Here is a 22,042-nt window from a genome sequence, read left to right as displayed (position 1 = left end):
TTCCAAGTTTGGGTCGATTTCGCTCTGCGCAGCTACCAATAGTGGAATTTCGAAGCATATTACAGAGAAATTACTGGAACACCTTGTATTGGTTATAAACTAAAACGCACGATATTATTAACTTGATTAAGAATAAATAATATACCGCATTCGACAAATATATCAATCATGTCAGATTGGGATACTGTGCCGATTACCTTGCGTAAGCGAGTGCCGAAGGGGTCTGCTATGAAATCAGAACAGGTAATTGTTTGGCAAGGTAACATTTGTATTGAAAAATTTTCACAGTTCTTGATTGGAGTATCTTTTCTTTAGGCCGTCAATGCAGCTCGACGTCAGGGTGTTGCAGTGGAAACTCAAGTCAAGTGTAAGTAAAGAATTATGGATGTTTCTTTTATGATTATCTGTGTATAATTATGAATATTAGCTAATATTGGCATGTAACATTATATGTACACGTTTTTATTTCTGTTGCTAGGGGGTGGTGGTGCGAACAAGCAACATGTGACCACAAAAAACACAGCAAAATTGGACCGAGAGACTGAGGAATTAAAGCACGATAAAGTACCTTTGGATCTTGGTAAACTTATCCAGCAGGGACGACAAAATAAAGGAATGTCCCAGAAGGATCTTGCTACGGTATCTCACATTAATGTATTTTGTACATTATTGTCTATTATTACTATATTTCTTTTTGTTTCTTTTATTATTCTGCAGAAAGTCAATGAAAAAGCTCAGGTCATTAATGATTATGAAGCTGGGAGGGGTATCCCTAATCAAATGGTGATTGGCAAAATTGAACGAGTATTGGGTATTAAACTGCGTGGAAAGGATCGTGGCCAACCACTCTTGCCCCCCGGGACGAAGAAGTGAATCTCGGGGGAATCAAAGCTCTACTTTCTACCCTTCTCTACTATTCTCATGAAACAACCTTTAAAGATGGTAGAATCAAGTGTAACTCAGATCCCTTTCCTCTTTTCCTTTGGTTATTTTGATACGGTGTATTATAAAGTAGGCTATCTTTTTGTGTTTATATGAAATAAATACAAGATATTTTAGATGAACATCGCGATTAAATATTGAATTCATTCTGTATGCATAGTACTCTAAGATATTCATAACTACGTATTTCAATATTTAATCTTAAACACGTTTATTTGCATTAACTGCACATGACCAGTTATTAAACCTGTAATTGTAAATCAATAGCTGCAGCTACCAGTCACCAAATGGTTTAGCAATAAATACTATTAATTTATGAAATGATACTTTTAAATCTATTAGTGCCTGTATTAGATTGTATGTTTCCCATTGTTACAGACTGGCAACACTATTACTTCTAATTTTTGTGATTTATTTCATGTTCAGAATGCTTTGATGTATATGTATGGTTAGTCATAAGGTGTGGAGTACTATAATATTCACAATTGTAAAGTATTATATTTTTTTTTCGTAAATGGATGCGATATTACATTATGAAATATTTAGAACAATTAATCCTTTCTCAGACTAAAGCTTTCATTCTTTACACCATCCTTGGTAATGATTTTGATACTGATTCCATCACCAGTGTAAATATCTCTCTCAGCTGCTGAGATGAATACATCTTTAATAATAGAGAGGGCACGTTCTTGAGATAATGGAGTTGGATCAACACCTTCTTGATTTTTATAACCAACCTGTTATAACATATTGAATGTCATGTACTGATGTTTGATAATACTTTTGTACAGAAAACAGTAACATTTTTTTATTCTAAAAGCTACAAGTATATCACATAATTTTGGTAGTACCTGATTATCCAGTAAAGGTTGAAGAAGAGCACCTGCAGAACCTCCTGCTCTGTAATTAGATCTTTCACAATGGCCAATAGGATCATAACTGTATACACAACCCTTGCCATTCTCATCTAAACCAGCCAGCATGTTGCTCACATAATAAGGGAAGAATCTTTTATAGTAGAGCATTGTAGAAAGCATCTGTGCAGCAGCAGGCGTTGACATCTCTTTATGATGTTCATGTTTATACATCTAAAATACATTGTCTTGGTATAATCAAAATTATTTACTATTTCTCTTATCATTATACCTGCATACGAGCTGACAATATTCGAGTGAGAGTTAAAGTATCACACCAACAGCCAGAACAACCCAAAACCGTGGTATTCGAAAGCGGAAAGAGCTTTTGCTGCTCTCGAGTGTAAATTGAGAATCCAGAACTCAAACGGGTATCTCCTGCGATAATGCAAAAGTCATCACCAGCAAGAGCTATCACACTCCTGAAAATATGTGAAGTATAAAACAGTGATATTTAGAATGATGTGAAGCCATTGTAATTGTTAGAAGTTTCAGGTTATACTCCGATCTTACCCTCCGTTGTCGGCATATGGACTAAAGTGCACCTTTTTCACAGCTTCAAATTCATAATCTGGTAGATTTCTACCCGAATATTCGTTAAGCATAGCCATTGTTATAAAGTCTTTTTAACAGCTTAGTAAACGTTTGTCACGCCGAATCGAATGACAACACACTTTTACTGGATGAGAATGTATGTTTCATGTTCAATTTTCATGTGCGCGACATAACGCGACGGTACGTTTCTGTACTAAACTAAGTCTGCTCAAATCAGATTTGATTCAAACACGGCTTATTATAACATTTTTTCATTCTTCAATACTTAAATTGTTGATTTTGGTTATAAAATTACTATAATATATAAATATAGAACTCAAATGGAATGTGTAATGACAAAAAAAGGAATAACTTCTTGTATAGTGGGGATTCATTATTAATTATTATTACAATTTGAATTACAATTAGCAGATTATAATTTACATTTTTTTTAATATCTTAAAATCTCCTAAACTGCTTCTTGAATCTTTCATAATGATAATCATCAGTTGCTTTTTCTCCATTGTCTTTACGTTTTCCTTTTACATTTTCATTAAGAGATGCAGCTTTTTTTCTTTCTTCAAGATCTTGTTTTCCCTTTTGAACATCTGCGTCTTCGATGTTAACTACCAACATATAAAGAAATTAATATTTTTCATTTTGTCAATATTTTTACAAAATTTAGGAACTTACATCGATTATGTTGTACAAAGTTCACAGCCATATTTGTGGGCACAAACTGTGAAGGACCATCTTTTTTTCTATGTCTGTCCCAAAGTAGTTTTAATTTTGCTTCTTCTGTAGCCTCAATATTTCGTATTTTAGCACTAAAGTGAATATTGGAACATGATGAAAATAGATGTAGAAAATTCAGACCTAAGGAATTTTTAAAACTTACTCTATACCAAGATCAACCTCAGGTATACCAGAAAGCATCTGATTTGAAAGCATTTCCTCACTTCTGTGTGCAGAACTTTGTCTCAAGTGTTCAGGCACAGCCTGAAGCGCAGCTTCCTCAGGTGAGCAATATGTTCCTTTATCTCCACTTGTATTATGTTCATTTTCTTCATTACTTTTGTTCTTTCTTTTTGAGAGCTGCTCTTCAATATATTTCACCCTGAATATTGTTCCATTTAATTATGTTAAAAAATACATTTTAATTGCGCATACTTACATTTCCTCGTCTTCATCACGTTTATTAGTTTCTGCATTAAATTGAGTTCCAATACCCGTGTCATAAGCATCGTCTTGTTTAAGTTTATTGTTTTTTAATGCAGCCATGTTTACCATCCCACCTTTTTTCACATTAAACGGATCTGACTAAATGGAAATAAATATTTAGCACAAATAAAATTAAAAATTATAATTTGTTAATACCTACATTCATAACGTCTGGAGCAACATTTTCTCCCAGAGCTAACCCAACAATATTAACACCATGTGGTCGTTGCCTAAGCTTTTGAAGAATTTTCATTTCTTCAACTTTGTTTCTTTAACAAAGAACATTATTTTATAGTTAAGAGCGTTAATATAATTAAAAAAATATTAAGAAATTGTCTTATACCTCACAGAGACATCTTCATTTTCGCTATCGCTGTCTTCAGAAGAAGCCAATCTTTTTCTCATAGGCTTCCTATTTTTGCGCTTAAACTCTACTTTACCACTAGATTCCTCGGCGTTTGACATATTTTATTATAATAACAAATTTATAATTCAGAGAATTGCCATATGATATAAAATCATCAAAAATAAATTAAAATAAGCTATATAAATTGTTCAACGATAAAATTGTTTGAATACTTAAAAATATTCATACAGTTAATTATGCTCCACAGTATTTCTTCCTTTTTATGTTTATACTTATTTCAATCCGCAATAGCACAATGTTTACACTTCCTATGTCAATCAGCTACTTCTGTCATGAACGGCCATCCGTAATCGTAGTAGAGAACAGTATAGAAGATAAAATTATTTAGAGGATTATGGTTCCTTCATAACTTTGTCATGTTACCCTTGTAAACTAGCCTTTTACTTCAAGTCTTTCCTGTAGTTTTAGCCTACGCTAAAACAAGTTTACTTTCTAGTTGTCAAATTACTCACGGTCATATTTAAATTTACCATTGCACGTGGTACTGCAGTTGTTCTGATTTGTGATCCATTATGCGTCGTCGGTGTCAATAGAATTGAATATACTACATGTGACAAGTGTTAAAAGAAAATATAGTGCGGGAATTTATTAACGCTTTTAATTAATATACAACAAAATGAAGAACAAACCAACACGTCACAAAGAAACAAATTCTTTTAAGGTAATAAACCTGTCTTTGACAATTTGCCTGATATCATAACCCTAAGTGAAACTTATTTTATATGTTACTTTTTAGTTTAAACCATTTTCTGAAAGAATAGCTGATATTGATGTAGACGTCTTTCACCGCGTAGCTCATCGCAATGAAATTAACGATGATGAGAAAGAAACGCATTTTTATCAAGCTCTTCAAAAGTGGAATGTTCTTAACCTCACTGAGAGGTACAGCTATTTTAAAAAAGAAGTTAAAGATATTGTCACACTACCTCAGCTATTGAATAGTAAGCAGCATGTCATTGACACGCTTATAAAATACTTGCGAATGAAGGATGTGCTATTTCTTCAGCCAATTTTGGAGTAAGTACAATATTCAACAGACATACGCAAGATGTATAAATACATTTGCATACTTATGCTTATGTTTATTTTAATTACAGGCTAGTGGTAGCCTTAGCAAGGGATCTTCAAAAGGATTTTTATGAATATTTCCCAGAATTCTTGGCTGTTATAATTGATTTACTACAGACCAAAGATACAGAACAGCTGGAGTATACTTTTACAGCATTGGCATATTTGTTTAAATTTTTATGGCGATATTTGATTAAAAATGTGGGAACTGTCTTTGATCTCCTGTTGCCGTTACTGGCAGATTCACAACCAGAATATATGAATAACTTTGCTGCTGAAAGTTTTGCCTTTGTTGTGAGAAAAGTCAAAGATAAAGATGAATTTTTGAGATTGGTCTTAACAGTTCTTGAGGAACAGCAGGCCAATATACCAGGATGTAGCAAATTACTGTTTGAAGTTGTGTCAGGGACACCTGGACAGTTTCATTCTTGTGCTGAGCATATGTTAATGCTTTATTTTGGAACATTACAAGACACTGCGGTCAATAAAACAGTACTGTACAATATTTTGGAGCAAATCCTAAATTGTATATTAAATGCGATACATCCTCAAAAAAGTGAAATACTTTGGACCGTGCTTTTGCGAATTATTGATCAGATTATAGAGAAACAATCAACTACGGAGGAACTAATACAAAGAGACACAAACTTGTGTCTCATATTAAAATTTTTACACCAAATTATCGAACATAAAGGTGGAAAGATGTTGGTGAACCCAGTTCCTGTAATAAAGAAAATTGTACAGATGATCGATTTTGCCAGAGAGAATAAGGAAATTCTTGAAGAACTAAGTAATATATCTGCTGCAATTCTGTTAGCATCGAACATTAAGCTTATGCAAGAAAATTCGAGTCATCTTGCCCTCAAGATATTATCTATCAAGGACATTAATATCTTATACAAAGTGGTTGAGCAACTTATATCCTATTCTTCTTTTGAAACTTTAGTACTGCCATATATATTGCAGCACAATATTCACACAGGATTTAATGGTCAAATACTTCGGTTATTAGCCAAGATAATTATTGAAAAAGCTGCACCATCCCTCAGTGGAGGTAATTTGGAGAAGTGGAAAAGGTATCCATTGGATATTCGTGCAGCTCCTATGGAAACGGCAAACTACATTCAGAACAACGTAGAATTATTACAAGAAATTAATATCTCAGATAATGCCTTAAGAACTCTGATAATTTTACCTCATTTGAATCCACTTCCAAAAGAAATCGATAAGACATTATCAAAAGGCATCATTTCTATAAATCAAAAATTATTTGATTTTGATGATAATTCGGCATCAGAGGAATTTGGAAAACTGAGCTTCGCCTTTCTACTGGCAGTGGAAACTGCTATTCATATTTTAGAACCAAATGCATTTTATGATTTCATCATAAAGTCTGATGTAAAACTGACTGAACTGTGTCATAGGTATAAAAGCAGTAGTAATATTTTAAATAGCCTAGACTTAATCTTATCGCATATTCATAAATCACAGTATCGAGACAACATCATCAACAAGTCAATGTTTATTGATTTGAACAAAAATCTTGCACCTTCATTAGGATCTCCGATTCGCAAAGTTCGACTTACTGTGTCACATCTGTATTCATTGTTTCATGATGTTGATGGTCTTATGATTTCCACAGAAATTACTGCAAAGAATGCATTACAACTTCCATATTTAGCTGAAAGTGAACTTGCCACTGTACACACCTATCGAGATAGACTATTACACGTGCAAGCTCTTGCATTTCAAAGTCATGCAGTAAGCAATTTAAATCCAAGCTTTTATGAATTTCCCTTGTACTACTTGTTAGGAAACTTATACATCAATTTCTCACTGCTCTGGGATCCTGTCAGTAAAATAATTGCAACATACGCTAACAAGGAGTGTGCTCAGTTTTGGCCAATTTTCCTTGCCGAATTAAATTCTGTAAATGCAACGCAAATTATTCAGTATCAGAATACATATGATTGCGACGTTGTCACAGCAGTTGCAGCTGAAATGAATTATAATGATGACAAAACCGATGTTGAAAATTATAAACTTCTTTTATGGAAATGTATGACGGGTTTCGTTGAATTCTGCGAGACAAAAAACAGGGACTTGACTGGATTATTCATCGATTTTGTGGATACGAATTTCTTCAAAATTAACTCAGAAGATTCCAAGTCCTGCAATATAGCGAAACATAAAGAAACAATTGTTGTGGACAATCAGCAGGAAGAACATAGCGATGATGATGAAAAAGAGGAGACTGTCAATAAATCGGATTTTAAACCTCCCAAATTTGAGAATAGTCGAAATTTTAAACTAAAATATCTCTTAGCACAGATGGAGATTTTTTCTAAAATATCTAATCCGAAGACGTTGTACCGTGAAGCAGAAGTATACAAGATTTACTTGGATCTACTGTCCTCAAAAAATCCTCAAGTTCAAAAAGCTGCGCTTAATTGTTTAATGACGTACAAGCACAAGTATCTTCAGCCATACAAGGAGCACTTGTACAATTTAGTCGACGAGAAGAATTTAAAGAACGAGCTTGCTCGCTTTAAAATCGACAAAGAAAGCAATATGATTCAAGAAGATCATCGGGCAGGTCTTGTGCCAATATTGATGCGAATAATTTATGCCAAAATGGTCATGAAGACCGGATTACGAACAGGTGGTAAAGGCGGAGGTCTCGCAAGGAGAACAATAATTCTTCGCTTCCTGGCTGGGAGTCAAGAAGAGGAAATGATGATATTCACTAAGATGGCATTCAAACTCTTCCAAAAATACGTACCACTGGCATTGGAGGATGAATTGAATCCGGAAGATTTAGTACAGAATACAATAAGTACAATAGACTTGACTAGCGTGATTCCGCCTAAACGCTTACAGAGTTCTGTGAATCTTCTTGCTATTGTGATTGAGCAATTTGGAGGTAAAATGGCGAGTAAACTGCTACCTCGTCTACTAGGAATTGTTTTCTGTATTTTGGCACAAGTAACAGGAATTTTAAGAATGTCCGATAACGTTCATCAAGGATACTTATCGTCCATCAGAAACGTACGCACTAGCAGCATTGGTATATTAGCAAGATTTTTTGCACACTTTGAAAATTACGAATGGACTTCTTCTGAAATCGATGCTCTGTTCAATGTCGCGGTATTTCCTTGGCTGGAGAAATTACCTATTGAGGGTATTCATAGTCCTACAGCTCTATTAAAATTATTTGTATCCTGGAGTCAGAATTCGCGATATTATCCTCTCTTAGTGAAGCATCGTCAAGATGATCCGACAATGACGCCATTGCCATACGTAATGCGCCTTCTTCTGGGAGCCAAGACACATCCATCAGTGATTAAGACTATAGTCGAAATGATAGAGAAAATGTTGACGCTAGAAGATTATGGAAAAGTCAGTGATGATCCTAATCGGATGGAAGTGGATGTAAAAGCATCTTCATTGACTGGTATAGTTAAAAACACAATAAATATAGACCTACAAACTTTACCTCAAGGTATAAATTACGGATCCGCTATTCTGTTGCCACATGTATCTGACATCCTTGAATACATCAAGAGAAAATTGAAGAAATCTAACAAAGGTGTTAATAAAGCTGAATTAATGATACTGTCGCGAGTATCTGAGTTAGTATCGGATCCAGAAACTTGTGATACATTGCTTACTTTGGTCGTACCTATTCTGATAAAGAAAGCCACTCTAGGTGTAACGGAGGAAGTAATATTAGAACTCGTAACAACAGTTATTAATTTGACAAAGAATGTAAAAAAGCCAGAAATTCATATTAGATCGATAACACCATTACTGAGTGTAATCTCAGCTGCACCAGCTAGAAAGCTTTTAATTCAACTATTTGAAACTATATCAACGGCATCAGCAGAGGAGTACCGGGAGATTATGATACGAAATTCCCAATTGCTCGCTACTCTTAATGCCTGGGATCACAGGTGGATTGATCAACCAGATTTTCAAAAAAGATTGGATGCTTTCAGTGAGATAAATGTGTTACTCAAGACAAATTCAATTAGACTGGAGTTTGGGGTTGCTATTATTTACAATTGCTTTTTCTTCCTGAAGCATGAAAATGACTTAGCATTACGCGATGCATCTGGTCAGTGTCTAAAAACAATTGGCCCCGTGTTAGCCAAGGCGCACAAAGATAATAATGTTGACAGAAAGTATTTGATAGACGATACAATACTGACTATTGTCAGAAACGGTATAAGAAGTAAAAATGAAGTAGTACGATTACAGTCCATAGCCTTTTTAGGCCAGATGGCTATGGAATGCCCTGACGTTCATGCTGTCTTGAGGGACTTATCACCTCTAACTAATAAAGCTGATCCTGAAGTGGATTTCTTTGAGAACTTGCAACATCTACAACTTCACAGAAAAGCTCGAGCATTACTGAAGTTCTGCTCCGTAGCAAAAACTTTGAAGAAATCACCAAATCCTAAGACACTAACTCAATTTATTCTTCCTGTGGCGTCATCGTATTTATGCAATGAATCCTTTGCGAATAAAAACAGCATTGTAGATGCTGCTATAGAAACTGTAGGTACCGTGTGCAGACTTTTACCATGGCATCAGTACGAAGTAGTATTGAAATTCTATTTGGATAAATTAAGATCATCTGTAGAATTTCAAAGACAAGTTGTTAGGATTATTGTTGCCATTTTGGATGCTTTTCATTATGATCTCGCAAAATACAAACCTTTAGACGAACCAAAGCATACAGAGAAAAGTATTGAAAGTGCCGAAAGCAAAACTGAACCCCAGGATTTTAAAGAAGAAATTTTAACTGAAGAAAATAATGAAGAAGATAATCAGGAGGATGAAGCAAAATTGGACGAAGCTTTGGATAAAGAAATAGTGCATCATGATGAAGTAGAAGAGAAAGATAATGAGGAGGTCCAGCCAGATATACTCATTATGCAAAAGCAGATATTACTTTCTCAATCAGCTGCAAGAAGAGTAGTTTTTGGTATATCAAAAGTATTACTGCCACAACTGCATCGTTCTATCATGGCACGGACTCAACATGAATCAAGTCACAAGGTGAATAGGAGGAAAACTGGAGCTGATAGAGAAGAAGAAGAACTTATGAGAGTTCCTATTGCTTTGGCTGTTGTCAAGTTATTACAAAAACTACCTGAGGGAATGTTGGATAATAACTTACCTGGGTGAGCATATTAGTTTTGTGAAAATGTAACGTTTCGTAGCAAATTTTTACTTTTAATTCGCATATACTTACACCTTTAATATATTGTTTTAGCATTTTGATGAAGCTCTGCACTTTTCTTAAATCTCGTTTGGATTCCATCCGACGCGTGACAAGAGAAACTCTCCAGAAGATTATGATTACCTTGGGACCTAATTATCTGCATCATTTATTAAGAGAAATGAATAGTTTATTAACAAAAGGATTTCAAATTCATGTACTAGTTTATACTATACATGCTGTTCTAATTTCTTTGAAACCCTTTTTCGAACCACTTCATATAAACAAAAATTTACAAAGTATATTATCGGTGAGTGCTATAAATTTTAAAAATATTTAACATCCAAATATGGGTAATAACTCTTTTATTTCGTGCTACTATTTCTCTGTATTAGGTATGCAAAGTCGACCTGTTTGGTTTGACAGCAGAAGAGAAAGAAATCGCTGGTATCGTGAAGAATGTTTCTGAAGCAAAGTCTACCAAAAGCTTTGATATTTTCAATATACTGGGAAAATATATAACAGAATCCTGTTTAGTGGATTTGATTGTGCCGCTAAGGGATGTACTGGTTAAAACACATTCCTTCAAAGTTGTACGCAAAATTGTTGAATGCTTGAGACATATAGTTTTGGGATTAGCAGACAATACCTTTATACCCGTCGATAAGATGCTTATATTTCTATATGGAATAGTTTCTGAAAGTATACCACATCTTTTACCTACGAAGAAGAATAACCCATTATCTGAAAAAGAGGCTCAGCTACAAACTAAAAAGAAACCTGACTGTTTCATTATTCAAGCAGAACCGAAAAGTCGAATGGGCATTAAAGCAGCAGCAAAGATATCCATTAATACTAATGCTCATGTTATGATTGAGTTTGGTTTAAAACTCTTTCATGTTCTTCTTAAAAGAGATCGCATATCTAATGCTGAATTTAAGCCATACATAGATCCATTTGTGCCAGTCCTGAGTGACTGTCTGAAATCTCAACACGTGAAGGTAAATGTTGCAATATCAAAAACTGTAATAATGCCTTTCAGAATGTATTAAAATAGTTTTTATGTTACAGTTAAGTGCTTTGACTCTACAGTGTCTAAACTGGATACTCAAGATGGAGTTGCCATCAATGAAATCTTCAGTCTCAGATATTTGTACTTCCATGTTTGGTATCCTACATAAGTATGCTGCAGCCGGTTTAAGTAAAGGAGATAATTTCGACCTTGTAATGGCTTCTTTCAAGTGTATGTCTGTTCTCGTACGAGATGTTAAACATTTCACAATCAGCAATGATCAACTCAAAGCGCTCGTGTTATACGCTGAGCAAGACTTACATGACTGTGACAAACAAGCTACGGCATTCACTTTAATCAAAGCGATAATAAGTCGCAAGATGGTGATTTCGGAAATGAACAATGTTATGGAAAAGGTTGCAATGCTGAGCATCACGTCTGAACTGGACCACGTCAGGCAACAATCGCGTTCTGTATTTTATATGTTCCTTATGGAATATCCTCTGGGAAAAAAAATTGAGAAACATTTATCTTTCTATCTGTCTCAACTAAGTTATGAGCTGCAGCCCGGTCGGCTTAGTGCGCTGGAAATGATACACAGTATCATAACTGGATTTCCTCTTGTAAGTTTATAATTTAAACTTCCTAGGACACTATTTCTCATAGTTGCGTAAGTAAGTTTTTAATTAATCTATGATTGTCTACTTTCAGAAAGTTCTTATTAGACAATCAGGATTATTATTTTTCATGGTTGGTGCAAGATTGGTCAATGACGATGATCCTACTTGCCGAAAACTTTGTGCAAAGTGTATTAAAGAAATGATCATTAGAGTTCCTCACAATCAAAGAACCGTATTGTTCGATATTGTACTTCTATGGTTAAAGGATACCAAGGTAAATTTAAAAGTTGCTTAATAATTACATATCGCAGATTTAGATCAGGCATTATAAGCTTTCTTCAATTAGATTTCACACAGACAATTGGCAGCCCAACTATGTGGTATTTTTGTTACTGCTGAGAAAAATAATTTCGAAACACGTCTTCCAACTTTACTGCCCATGGTATTGAAACAATTTTATCCTGATGGTGTTGACGAATCAAAACCTGGACGCTTTGTAAAATTGCGTAAGGAGACGGAGCACGTTAAACATTTAGACGGGAACAGTGGAGATCCGGAAAGGATTCACGATCATCATTTGTTCCAAGTTTTGCAATTGTTGCTAAAAATATCAGCGAATTGTCCTGATTTCTTGAAAAACAAGGATTACGAAAGTACTGTGCGCGGTTTTGCTGGTGAGTGGACTTGCTTTTTCTTCGATATAAAAATAATGCACTTGTTACTAATACCTTAACGTACAATTTCTTTACAGAACACAGTCAGTCATTACTAGCTCATCCTCATTTATGGATTCGACTAGCTGCTTGTCAATTACTTGGCTTCATTTTGGCTGCTCTTGACATTGATCTTGTCGCCGAACACCTTAAAAAGCCCGACCAATGTGACCCTGATAGTGGTTACATTTATTGTGATCCCATCAATACTATTAGGAGTTTAGTTCTTGATTTAGCTGCCCAATTACACCCAGAGATGACATTCGAGGAATTGGCCGATCAAGTCGTGAAAAATCTTATTTTTATCGCCAGAGTGATTAAGGATGTTGGATCTAAGACTGCAAAAGATGAAGACGAAAACGAAATCGAGAAAAATAGTAGTAACGATATATCGCTTCTGTGGCTTGTCAAGAGAATGCGAAAAGTTATTAACATAGAAATAACGCAAGCGCCCAAATCGACAGGCATGGTAACTTCAATTGATTTTTCAAAACATATAATATATTTATTATGAAATTATATTCGAAATTTGATCTGTCTGTTAGAGAACTGCAGTGTTCAAATGGTCCGCTGGAGTAGTAGCTACGATACCAATTGAGTACCTGAAACCAGTGCTCTTTAACATTATGTCTCCGCTGGTACGAGAAATGTCAACGATTGAAGAATCTAACGCGCCACTTCGACAATTAGCCAAAGAAGTTGCGACAATGATTAAGAAAAGATTAGGAAGTGAAGATTATACAAGAATACTCAGTAATGTTCAGAAAAAATTGGACACCAGGAGAGCAGAAAAGAAGAAGACAAGGACGCAACAGGTATTGGAAATATGTTAATTTATAAAGCAAAGAAAAATAGTATTTGCATAACAGAACAAATCCCTCATATCAACTTCAATTATAGTTCGTCACCGACCCGGAATTGGCAGCAAAACGGAAAATCGCGAGGCAGCAAAAGAAAAAGGAGGCTAAGAAGCGGAAAATGGACAGTATGAAAGGGCGGAAACCGCTAAAAAAGAAACCAAGAAAAGACGTCGACTTAGATGTATTATAAACTAGACTGTACCACTATGTAAATATACTTTGTACATGTATAAATCAAATAAAATGGTTCGATAAATATTTGTAATATATGGCATAAGTATTGGCGAAACCTGTTATTAAATATTTATATCTTTAATTTATTAGGTCGAATAATATATAATTTCTATTTTAGTATATCAGTTTTATTGATTTATTCTGGTTTGTCGAGTATCATGAGCCATTAAAATAATAATACATTGTTACAATTTATTACTAGAAACGGGAATTACTTATGACCTAATAAAGAAATCGACCTAATAAATACCGGTATGAAGTCTTCATTCTCCCTATACGTAATCTACCTGACAATGTTTCTTATTACTATAAATAAGTTTTAAACAATTTTTCGTAAATGAGAATTATTCTAGAAACTGTATTAATCCTCCAATAACCATTTACTTGTTAGTCAGCGGTATGCTCTATATATACACTACCATGCTATATATAACAATAATTTAGTGTGCCCTATTAAAGAGTTGCCTTTAGCTTAACAAGGCGACACAATCACGAGCATTATGAAGGATGTTAGAATGTCTAACACATTAAGAGGGCGCTTATAGAACAGTCACGCGAGACCTTTGCGAACACGAAGTTTTTCTTGAGTGGCTCTGCGGTCGTATGGTCGTTAGATAACAACTTAAAATTTTCGTGCGTGCGTTTGGTGATATCGGTCTAGTAAATTTTAAAAAATGTTTACAGACATACTGCTGGCCATAGTCGTTCTTTTATTCGTTGCCTGCATCTTATCCGGCGGGAAATCTAAAAACTACCCACCAGGTAACGTAGCGTTGAGTAACTTAATAAATAATTTTACATAACTAAAAGCTATGAATAATATTTAGCATGCGCTTAATTATTATTTACAGAAAAAAATATATATTAAGACTATTAAATTTATTGATAATGTTTTATATAATACAGGACCTTATTCTTGGCCACTGGTTGGGAATATATATCAGCTCCGAAAATTAGCATGCACTCATGGTGGTCAGCATCTTGCACTTTTGGAGCTTTCACGAAGGTATTCCAGTGACGTGATAGCACTTCGTTTAGGAAGGCAGAATATGATAGCTGTCTCGGGTTATGAAGGAATTCAAACGATTCTGAATGGTCAGGAGTACGAAGGACGTCCGTGGAACGAATTCATAAAGATCAGGAATATGGGAATGCGTAAAGGTATAATATATAATAAATTCACAATTATTATTCATGTTTTTTATATGACGACGTTGACAAGAACAGTGAAGCCACGTGTCCGGCTAAACCAGTTAATTGACTTGGACTTGATTTCTCTAGGAATCACAATGTCGGATGGACCCGAATGGAAAGAAATACGAGCCTGGGTGGTAAGGTCCTTGAGAAGCGTTGGGTTTGGACGTAGAGAAATGTCTGTCATGATCAAGGACGAGGTCGTCCACGTTGTCGAGAATCTTAAGGTTGGCGGAGTACGCTCAATGAAACCAGTTATCGCCCCGGCAGTAATAAATGTTCTGTGGACGATGGCAACGGGAAAGCGACTGTGCGAGGGACCCAGGTAGACACAGCTTGATTTCACTGCATCGAGAATTATCGGTCTCGTGTCACAGGAGTCATCTGCATATGGGGAAATAAGCGCTTGTCAACAAGTACGGTACACTCTGAGAAATACTCAGGAGTTTACTGTCTTGCAAATTCATTGTGCCATGACGTTTATGAGCAATAGAAATAAGCGAACAGACAGATACTTTGTTTCGTGATCTTTATTAATTATCATTTAGGTTACAGTACTTTATGGAATTAATGGAACGTCGTGCCAAAGCCTTCGATATGTCTGGTGGAATCCTCTCGACTTTCCCTTGGATGCGATATTTAGCTCCGGAATTCTCAGGGTACAACGTACTTATGGTTTTTAATGAGGAGATCAAGAACTTTCTTATGGTACTTCTACTTCCGCTTTGACAAGTAATTTCAATGTGTCCGGGTATATCGATTTGAATATTAATCATCAGACTTCTCTTCAATTTTTCTCTTAGGATATTATAAACGAGCATAAGGAAAATTATACTCCAGGAAACGAAGATGACTTAATTGATATGTTCCTAGGTGAAATGTACAGTGGAAAAGGAGCAAAGGCTGGTTTTACAGGTAACTAGAAATCTAGAACATGTATTTTTTTATCGTTTAAACTGTTATCGATCCAGTTAGCAATAACGAACTCGCAATAAATTCTGTAACGATCTTTATTCAATGATTTACTTACGTGCCAACGTACAGCAGACACGTGTTCCGTTATTATGTAAAACTCTCGTTCGTTCATGACCGCGAAATAAAAGACTTGCAACCTATACTTGCGTGCGATCGGACTAATAGCGCTAATCAAAGCGTCTACAAGTCGAAGGAGAAAGTATTTTCACTTGAAATTTTTTTCACATTCTCAACAACCCCCTACACGTATTAGAGAGTAAAACTGCTATGATTTCTCAGAGGATCAGCTGGTGATGATATTGATGGATCTCTTCATTGCGGGTATCACGACCACAACAGTGACTTTGGATTTCCTCTTTCTTAACATGGTGATGCACGTGGACAAGCAGAAACGACTGCAGCAGGAAGTAGACGCCATAGTCGGGCGTGAGAGGCTTCCGGAATTGAGCGACAGACCTAAGTAAGTAGCTAAAGTAACTCTAACTCCAATATTCTCACGAGGATCGGTTAAACGTATATTCTCTGAGTCAAAAAACAAATAAAATATTTTAGGAATATTTTCGAAATTGGGAATTCCTGAATTCTTTTTTTTCCCTAATAGTCTACCATACACCGAAGCCGTATTGACCGAGTCCCAGAGAATTTGCATGGTTACGCCAGTCATCGGACCGAGACGAGTTCTCTCCGACACGGAACTACTTGGTTACACAATACCTGAAAACACCACCGTCCTGATTAACGTCTACAGCGTTCATATGGATCCACTGCACTACCCTGAACCAGAGAAATTCAAACCGGAACGGTTTATAAAAGATGGCGTCTACGTGCCAGATGAGAATCTAATGCTCTTCGGTCGTGGTAATATTTATTTAAATTTAACCATTAAATTTTCAATGTTACGTTACGTTACTGTTATTTCGTGACTAACTACTAAGGAATCTATGCGAATTTCTATGAAGAGAATTTCACGATCCACCGCTCGTCAGCGTTCGTTACGAAATCGTGCATTTCGCTTACACCGAATGATACGTCATTGAACCAGGTTCAGGATGAAAGTATAGGCCGATGTTATTTACTTTAAAATTCATATTTTTTCTTAGAGGTCTTTGGCTCTTACTTAGCACAAGTATAAAGCCACGTTCTACATAGATGCCGGATTTACATCACGGAGAATGCATTCTTCTACTGTGCTTTTTAGAGTTTCTTTATCTGTTTCTAAATCATGAGTCGCTTGTTGTGCTCGAGTATCGTGGTAACAAAGCATAACGAAACGTTCCTGATTTTATCACTCTTATTCTCTTCCCGGATGATGCTTAGCAAATCGTTCACGAATACCTTTCACAGCGAAGTCTTTAAACATGATAATTTACCTTTTCAGGAAGACGACGTTGTCCTGGAGAAGCCTTAGCGAGGTCTGCACTCTTTTTACTGTTTGTTGGTATTCTACAGAAATTCGTACTGCTACCAGTTCCTGGTAAACAAACTCCTACTTTGGACATCGTGCCAGGATTGACCATCTCGCCTAAGCCTTATGAAGTATTAGTTGTTCCTCGTGATAATTGCACCAATGGCACATCGAAATTAATAGACTGATTAACAGTAGTGCTCCAATAAAGTTTAGTTTTTTATTATTATTATTATTGCATTATTTTTCTATCTTTGTGCATACATTAATACACGAAATTCTTACGGGATTATTTTCACGATTTTTGTTTACGTTTTTATCAGACTATTTACGGGCTTGGAGTGAGATTTGGAATTTTGTAGAAGGCGGTATAATTTCGGGAACTTCGACCTCTTTCCATATGATTGTTTTTTTAATTCTCTAAGTCGGATCTGAGGGAAAGCTTGAGATAATAAGGTTTTGGCGAGATAGAGAAACCGTCGTAGCCGTTGGGATCCGGAGTGCCGTGAACTGGAGAAATTTCGAAATCGAAATAGTGGATGACGTAAGTGAAAAAGAGGAAGAGCGTTGAACGAGCTAGTATTTCTCCCAAGCATCGTCTCTTGCCTAAAGACGCAAATAAAAGTTTGACATGCAAAAGTTTGTGTATTAGCTTTTTACAGTTCGAAAAATAATCTTTAGAAATGCATGCGACATACTTGTCACTCGATGAATAATACTGTTTGGACATTTTTAAATCGCAACAAAAATATGTCTTACCTTGACCAAATGGAATGGCAGCACTCTTCTGAGAGAATTGTCCATTGGAATCCAAAAAGCGTTGTGGACGAAACTCCTTGGGATTCTCCCAGTGATCCTTGTCCATGGCAACACTGTAATAGCTCAGCAGAACGAGTGTGTCCTGTCATCGTGAATATTATTAAGTATTAAAAATATCACATACAAACTATTAAGAAAATATCTCCATTGTGCACCTTAGGAATTTTATAACCACCCAGTGTAACATCCTTTGTAGCCCTGTGAGGAATACCAAAAGGTGCGAGAATATGTGATCTCTGAACCTGGGTAAAAAATTGTGAAACTAAATCGATATTAAGGACAGAGAATTTAAAGGATATTCAAATGTTTTACTTCAGCCAAAAAAGCTTCTATCCTTGGTAACGAAGGGGCATCGCTCATACACGGCGGTCTATTTCTACCGACGACTTTTTCCAAATCCTTTTGCAGTCTTGTAATCCACTCAGGATACAGTGCCAAGCAAATGAACGTCCAGGCTAATGTATTGCTAGTCGTTTCGGAACCAGCCAAAAAGAGATCCAAGCAGAGGATAAGCAAATTTTCTCCTTTACAGAAAGTTCAAAAAGAATGTCACTTCTGATTTACTATATGCGATTTTTTAAATATTTAACAAATACTTACTGTTAAAGATGCTATCGGCTGATTTATTCCGTGATATCTCTATCAGAAAAGTATCGATTAGGTCCTGAGGAAGATTTATGTCCAATTTCATGTCGTGATTTGTGATTTCCTCGTCAATAAATGCCCAAAATTTTTCGTGAATTCTCACGAGTTCGTTATACCCAGACAGTTCCGGGATCAGGAAACGAAGAAATGGCATTTGGGACACGAGACCACCCATGGTGTCCATCACCCTGGGATATAGAAATACCAAATTTATATGAAGATACGTGGAAATCAATTTCGCTCAGTAGCAAGACTATCGTTGGCACCCGAATACTTCTGCTTTAAGATTAATTTACCAAATTTATTACGCGTTTAGTCTTGTCTATCAACTTTACCTGAAAGCTGTGTGAACTGTATCTAGAATATCCTTCATTTTTTTATCACCGTACTCAAATCCGTGTCCGGCAAACATTATCCATAATGAATTAATGATAGCGACATCAAAAACTCTGTGCATAAGAATAGGACCGTTTTTACATTGTTTCTGAAGTTCCTTCACAAGATTCTCCGCCTCCACCGTTACTCGATTTATCATAGTTGTCTGACCGAGTCCAAAATTTCGAAAATGCTTCATAGTGAATTTTCGCATTTCGTACCAAGCCGGTCCGTCAGTAAAGAGTACACCTGTATATTACAAAAGTATATACTTAATACCAATAAAAAAGATTCATAAAATACAAACAAAAACTTACCCCTTCTCTTTTCGAATGCTCGTAGCCTAAAGAAAAAGCCATCAGGTCGTCCATTAAATTCCTCTTGAAGAAGTACTTTCTTGACAAGATCATGTCCCGAAATAACAATCAACTTTTGTTTTCCCAGTTTCAAACCCAAGACTGGCCCATAAATATCGGAAAGTTCTTTAATGGCTTCGTGAATATAACCACACTTTTTTCTAAGTATCCAAAATCTCGGTAAGCATCCCACCAAAGGCAACCATCTTGGTCCTGATAATCATACAATACAGAATTAATCATAGAAATACCGTAAGGAGGTTTTCTCCTTAAAAGAATTTCTTCCGCAATTAAATCCTGATAATCTTTTTTCTCTTGTACGCACGTGCGCCTACGCACCCGGTGGAAAGTATTCCGGCTTGATGCTGTCGTAAATGAAGAAAACGACGAGCAGAACGAAGAAGAGGAAGAGCAACGTATGCAGCATCTTCGGATGTACTGACTCCTCTCTGAAAGGACTGTTCTATCTTATATCTGACAAATAGAGAAATAAGCATTTCTGGTAAACCGATCTTATCGACGTGACATCGGTGATCCCTGACAAAAATACTTGGCAATACTTTCTTGTCTTTGTAGTGAGACTTTTCAGGGTGCTCCTTCGTTTTCCATGGTCTTTTCTATACGTGTGCATGCATTGTGCACATAAATATCGTGACTCGTAAAACCGTGACTGAAACTCTAAACGTTATTATACGCACGAGTACTATAATCGTACTCAAGAGAATTACCGTTTAACCATAATGATTTATTAACGATCTGAAAACAATATAAAGATACTCAAGTATATATATATATATATATATATTTTCTATATATCTACGCCATGCTGGTAATTGAAAAAGAAATATCTTTACTACTGAAAACAATATAAAGATACTCAAGCTCGTAAAACCGTGACTGAAACTCTAAACGTTATTATACGCACGAGTACTATAATCGTACTCAAGAGAATTACCGTTTAACCATAATGATTTATTAACGATCTGAAAACAATATAAAGATACTCAAGTATATATATATATATATATATTTTCTATATATCTACGCCATGCTGGTAATTGAAAAAGAAATATCTTTACTAATCTTTTGATATACATGAAGGATTTTGGTTATTCAAATAATCTTCTTTTACACTTCATTCATATATTCTAGTTTCTTGTTGACTAGGTCAATGTATTTTTATACGGTTGAGATAAACAGAGCGGAAAAGATTATATTGTCTCGCCGATTTCTATTTATGGAAAGGGAATGTCAGTCATTTTACCATATAGCTATTTTGTAATCAATTATTTATAGCGTTCACTAGGTTAATCCTTTTTATTTTTCTGGTACAACTGAACAACTAGCTATCCATGCAGAATGTATTTGCTATCCTATTTCACGTGTAAGTGATCGCAGCTTTTCGAACTCTTGGTGAATTGGAAATACATTGGATACAGTTATCACTTAAAATGTAGAAGTCGTTATAGAAAGTAACGACACATTTTGAATTTATATATCAGAAATTCTGATGAATAACTATTTTTTTTTTTCAAGAAGGGTAGTTCTCAGTACTTTTTGGTCTCGAGTATTGGCAATTATGAGGACACTCGGTGTTTGTCAGAACGGCCCTGAGAGCATCTTGATACGTAAGGAATACTGTCAGGACCATAAAGTGGCACTCACACCGAATTTTCAAAAAAAAAATTTCATGCTAGACAGTCAGAGTTGTGATCAGAAATGATTTCGTTACATTAGGTTAGGTTGGAACTCCAATGCCATATGTTTCAGAGTTTAATTTTTTTTTTAGAAAAAAAAAAACATCGGCTTGCCGTTGCGAGTGCCACGCGTCCTCATAACTACCCTATGACAAGTTTATATTTATATACCACTTTCCTACGCATAAAATGCATATATATAATGAAAATTTTAGTAGGAGAATCATCGAAGTTCAGTAGACGAAGTTATTCTCTAATATATTTTTACATGTCAACAGGGCCTGGTTCCTGATCGAATAAATTGTTCTCTCTCTCTCTCTCTCTCTCTCTCTCTCTCTCTCTCTCTCTCCCTCTCTCTCTCTACCATATTTTATGGATGACTAAACAGGATGTTAATGTTTCGAAAAAGATCTGATTCTTTTTTCAAAGAAATACGGTTATATACTTATATACAAACATCGCATTGTGCCTTGCGTAACAGTCTTGTCTATTATTATTGAACTATTTTACATTTTTCATTACGTTCAACATTAACATATTTTACATAACTATGCGCCTATGTCAAATAACCTTGTAAAATGCAAGAGAAACTAAAATCTTATTCTTTAACACAAACATTGACATGAGCTAGCTGTGGATATCGTGTAATTTAAAATTCACTAGCAGTATATCTATAGACGCAATTCTAACGACCGGTTTATTTTCCACTAAAAATACCGACCTACCTTAAGTTTAAAAAATGACAAGACACTTTCGAGAATATACTGTATTCGTATTTCTATTTTTTTTTTTTTTTTTTTTGAA

General features: G+C 35.4%; 6 protein-coding genes across 6 annotated transcripts; 3 read left to right on the top strand and 3 right to left on the bottom strand.

Annotated features, from left to right (window-relative positions):
• The first annotated feature begins 15 nt into the window (after positions 1-15).
• On the top strand, positions 16-1,263 carry LOC107269258 (endothelial differentiation-related factor 1 homolog). Its single transcript, XM_015742911.2, has 4 exons — positions 16-243; positions 316-367; positions 479-639; positions 718-1,263. The coding sequence occupies exons 1-4, from the start codon at positions 169-171 to the stop codon at positions 871-873; spliced, it is 444 nt and encodes a 147-aa protein (XP_015598397.1). The 5' UTR covers positions 16-168; the 3' UTR covers positions 874-1,263.
• Positions 1,264-1,420: 157 nt separating this feature from the next.
• Positions 1,421-2,573, bottom strand: LOC107269257 (proteasome subunit beta type-1). The gene is made up of 4 exons (XM_015742910.1): positions 2,370-2,573; positions 2,089-2,278; positions 1,794-2,030; positions 1,421-1,679 (listed from the first exon to the last, which is right to left on the bottom strand). The coding sequence occupies exons 1-4, from the start codon at positions 2,465-2,467 to the stop codon at positions 1,494-1,496; spliced, it is 711 nt and encodes a 236-aa protein (XP_015598396.1). The 5' UTR covers positions 2,468-2,573; the 3' UTR covers positions 1,421-1,493.
• A 195-nt stretch (positions 2,574-2,768) lies between these two features.
• Positions 2,769-4,076, bottom strand: LOC107269285 (telomere length and silencing protein 1 homolog). Its single transcript, XM_015742974.2, has 6 exons — positions 3,955-4,076; positions 3,772-3,880; positions 3,565-3,710; positions 3,289-3,507; positions 3,084-3,217; positions 2,769-3,016 (listed from the first exon to the last, which is right to left on the bottom strand). Exons 1-6 carry the CDS (start codon positions 4,074-4,076, stop codon positions 2,850-2,852), a joined length of 897 nt encoding a protein of 298 aa, XP_015598460.1. The 3' UTR covers positions 2,769-2,849.
• A 102-nt stretch (positions 4,077-4,178) lies between these two features.
• Positions 4,179-13,796, top strand: LOC107269283 (small subunit processome component 20 homolog). The gene is made up of 11 exons (XM_015742973.2): positions 4,179-4,699; positions 4,775-5,055; positions 5,136-10,295; positions 10,388-10,643; positions 10,729-11,334; positions 11,405-11,968; positions 12,057-12,239; positions 12,312-12,639; positions 12,717-13,147; positions 13,224-13,493; positions 13,579-13,796. The coding sequence occupies exons 1-11, from the start codon at positions 4,655-4,657 to the stop codon at positions 13,726-13,728; spliced, it is 8,274 nt and encodes a 2,757-aa protein (XP_015598459.1). The 5' UTR covers positions 4,179-4,654; the 3' UTR covers positions 13,729-13,796.
• Positions 13,797-14,446: 650 nt separating this feature from the next.
• LOC107269291 (probable cytochrome P450 305a1) lies at positions 14,447-17,569 on the top strand. Its single transcript, XM_015742981.2, has 8 exons — positions 14,447-14,534; positions 14,679-14,933; positions 15,054-15,291; positions 15,515-15,674; positions 15,770-15,881; positions 16,221-16,401; positions 16,543-16,799; positions 17,320-17,569. Exons 1-8 carry the CDS (start codon positions 14,447-14,449, stop codon positions 17,532-17,534), a joined length of 1,506 nt encoding a protein of 501 aa, XP_015598467.1. The 3' UTR covers positions 17,535-17,569.
• A 152-nt stretch (positions 17,570-17,721) lies between these two features.
• Positions 17,722-19,987, bottom strand: LOC107269292 (methyl farnesoate epoxidase). The gene is made up of 8 exons (XM_015742982.2): positions 19,881-19,987; positions 19,503-19,754; positions 19,146-19,434; positions 18,766-18,998; positions 18,478-18,689; positions 18,321-18,407; positions 18,106-18,247; positions 17,722-17,952 (listed from the first exon to the last, which is right to left on the bottom strand). The coding sequence occupies exons 1-8, from the start codon at positions 19,966-19,968 to the stop codon at positions 17,759-17,761; spliced, it is 1,497 nt and encodes a 498-aa protein (XP_015598468.1). The 5' UTR covers positions 19,969-19,987; the 3' UTR covers positions 17,722-17,758.
• Between the last annotated feature and the right edge of the window lie 2,055 nt (positions 19,988-22,042).

Source organism: Cephus cinctus, unplaced genomic scaffold (assembly GCF_000341935.2).
Source record: "Cephus cinctus unplaced genomic scaffold, Ccin1 Ccin1_scaffold0617, whole genome shotgun sequence".
NCBI lineage: Eukaryota > Metazoa > Arthropoda > Insecta > Hymenoptera > Cephidae > Cephus > Cephus cinctus.
Note: the sequence above shows the minus strand (reverse complement) of the source record. Positions and strands in the feature narration are given on the sequence as shown.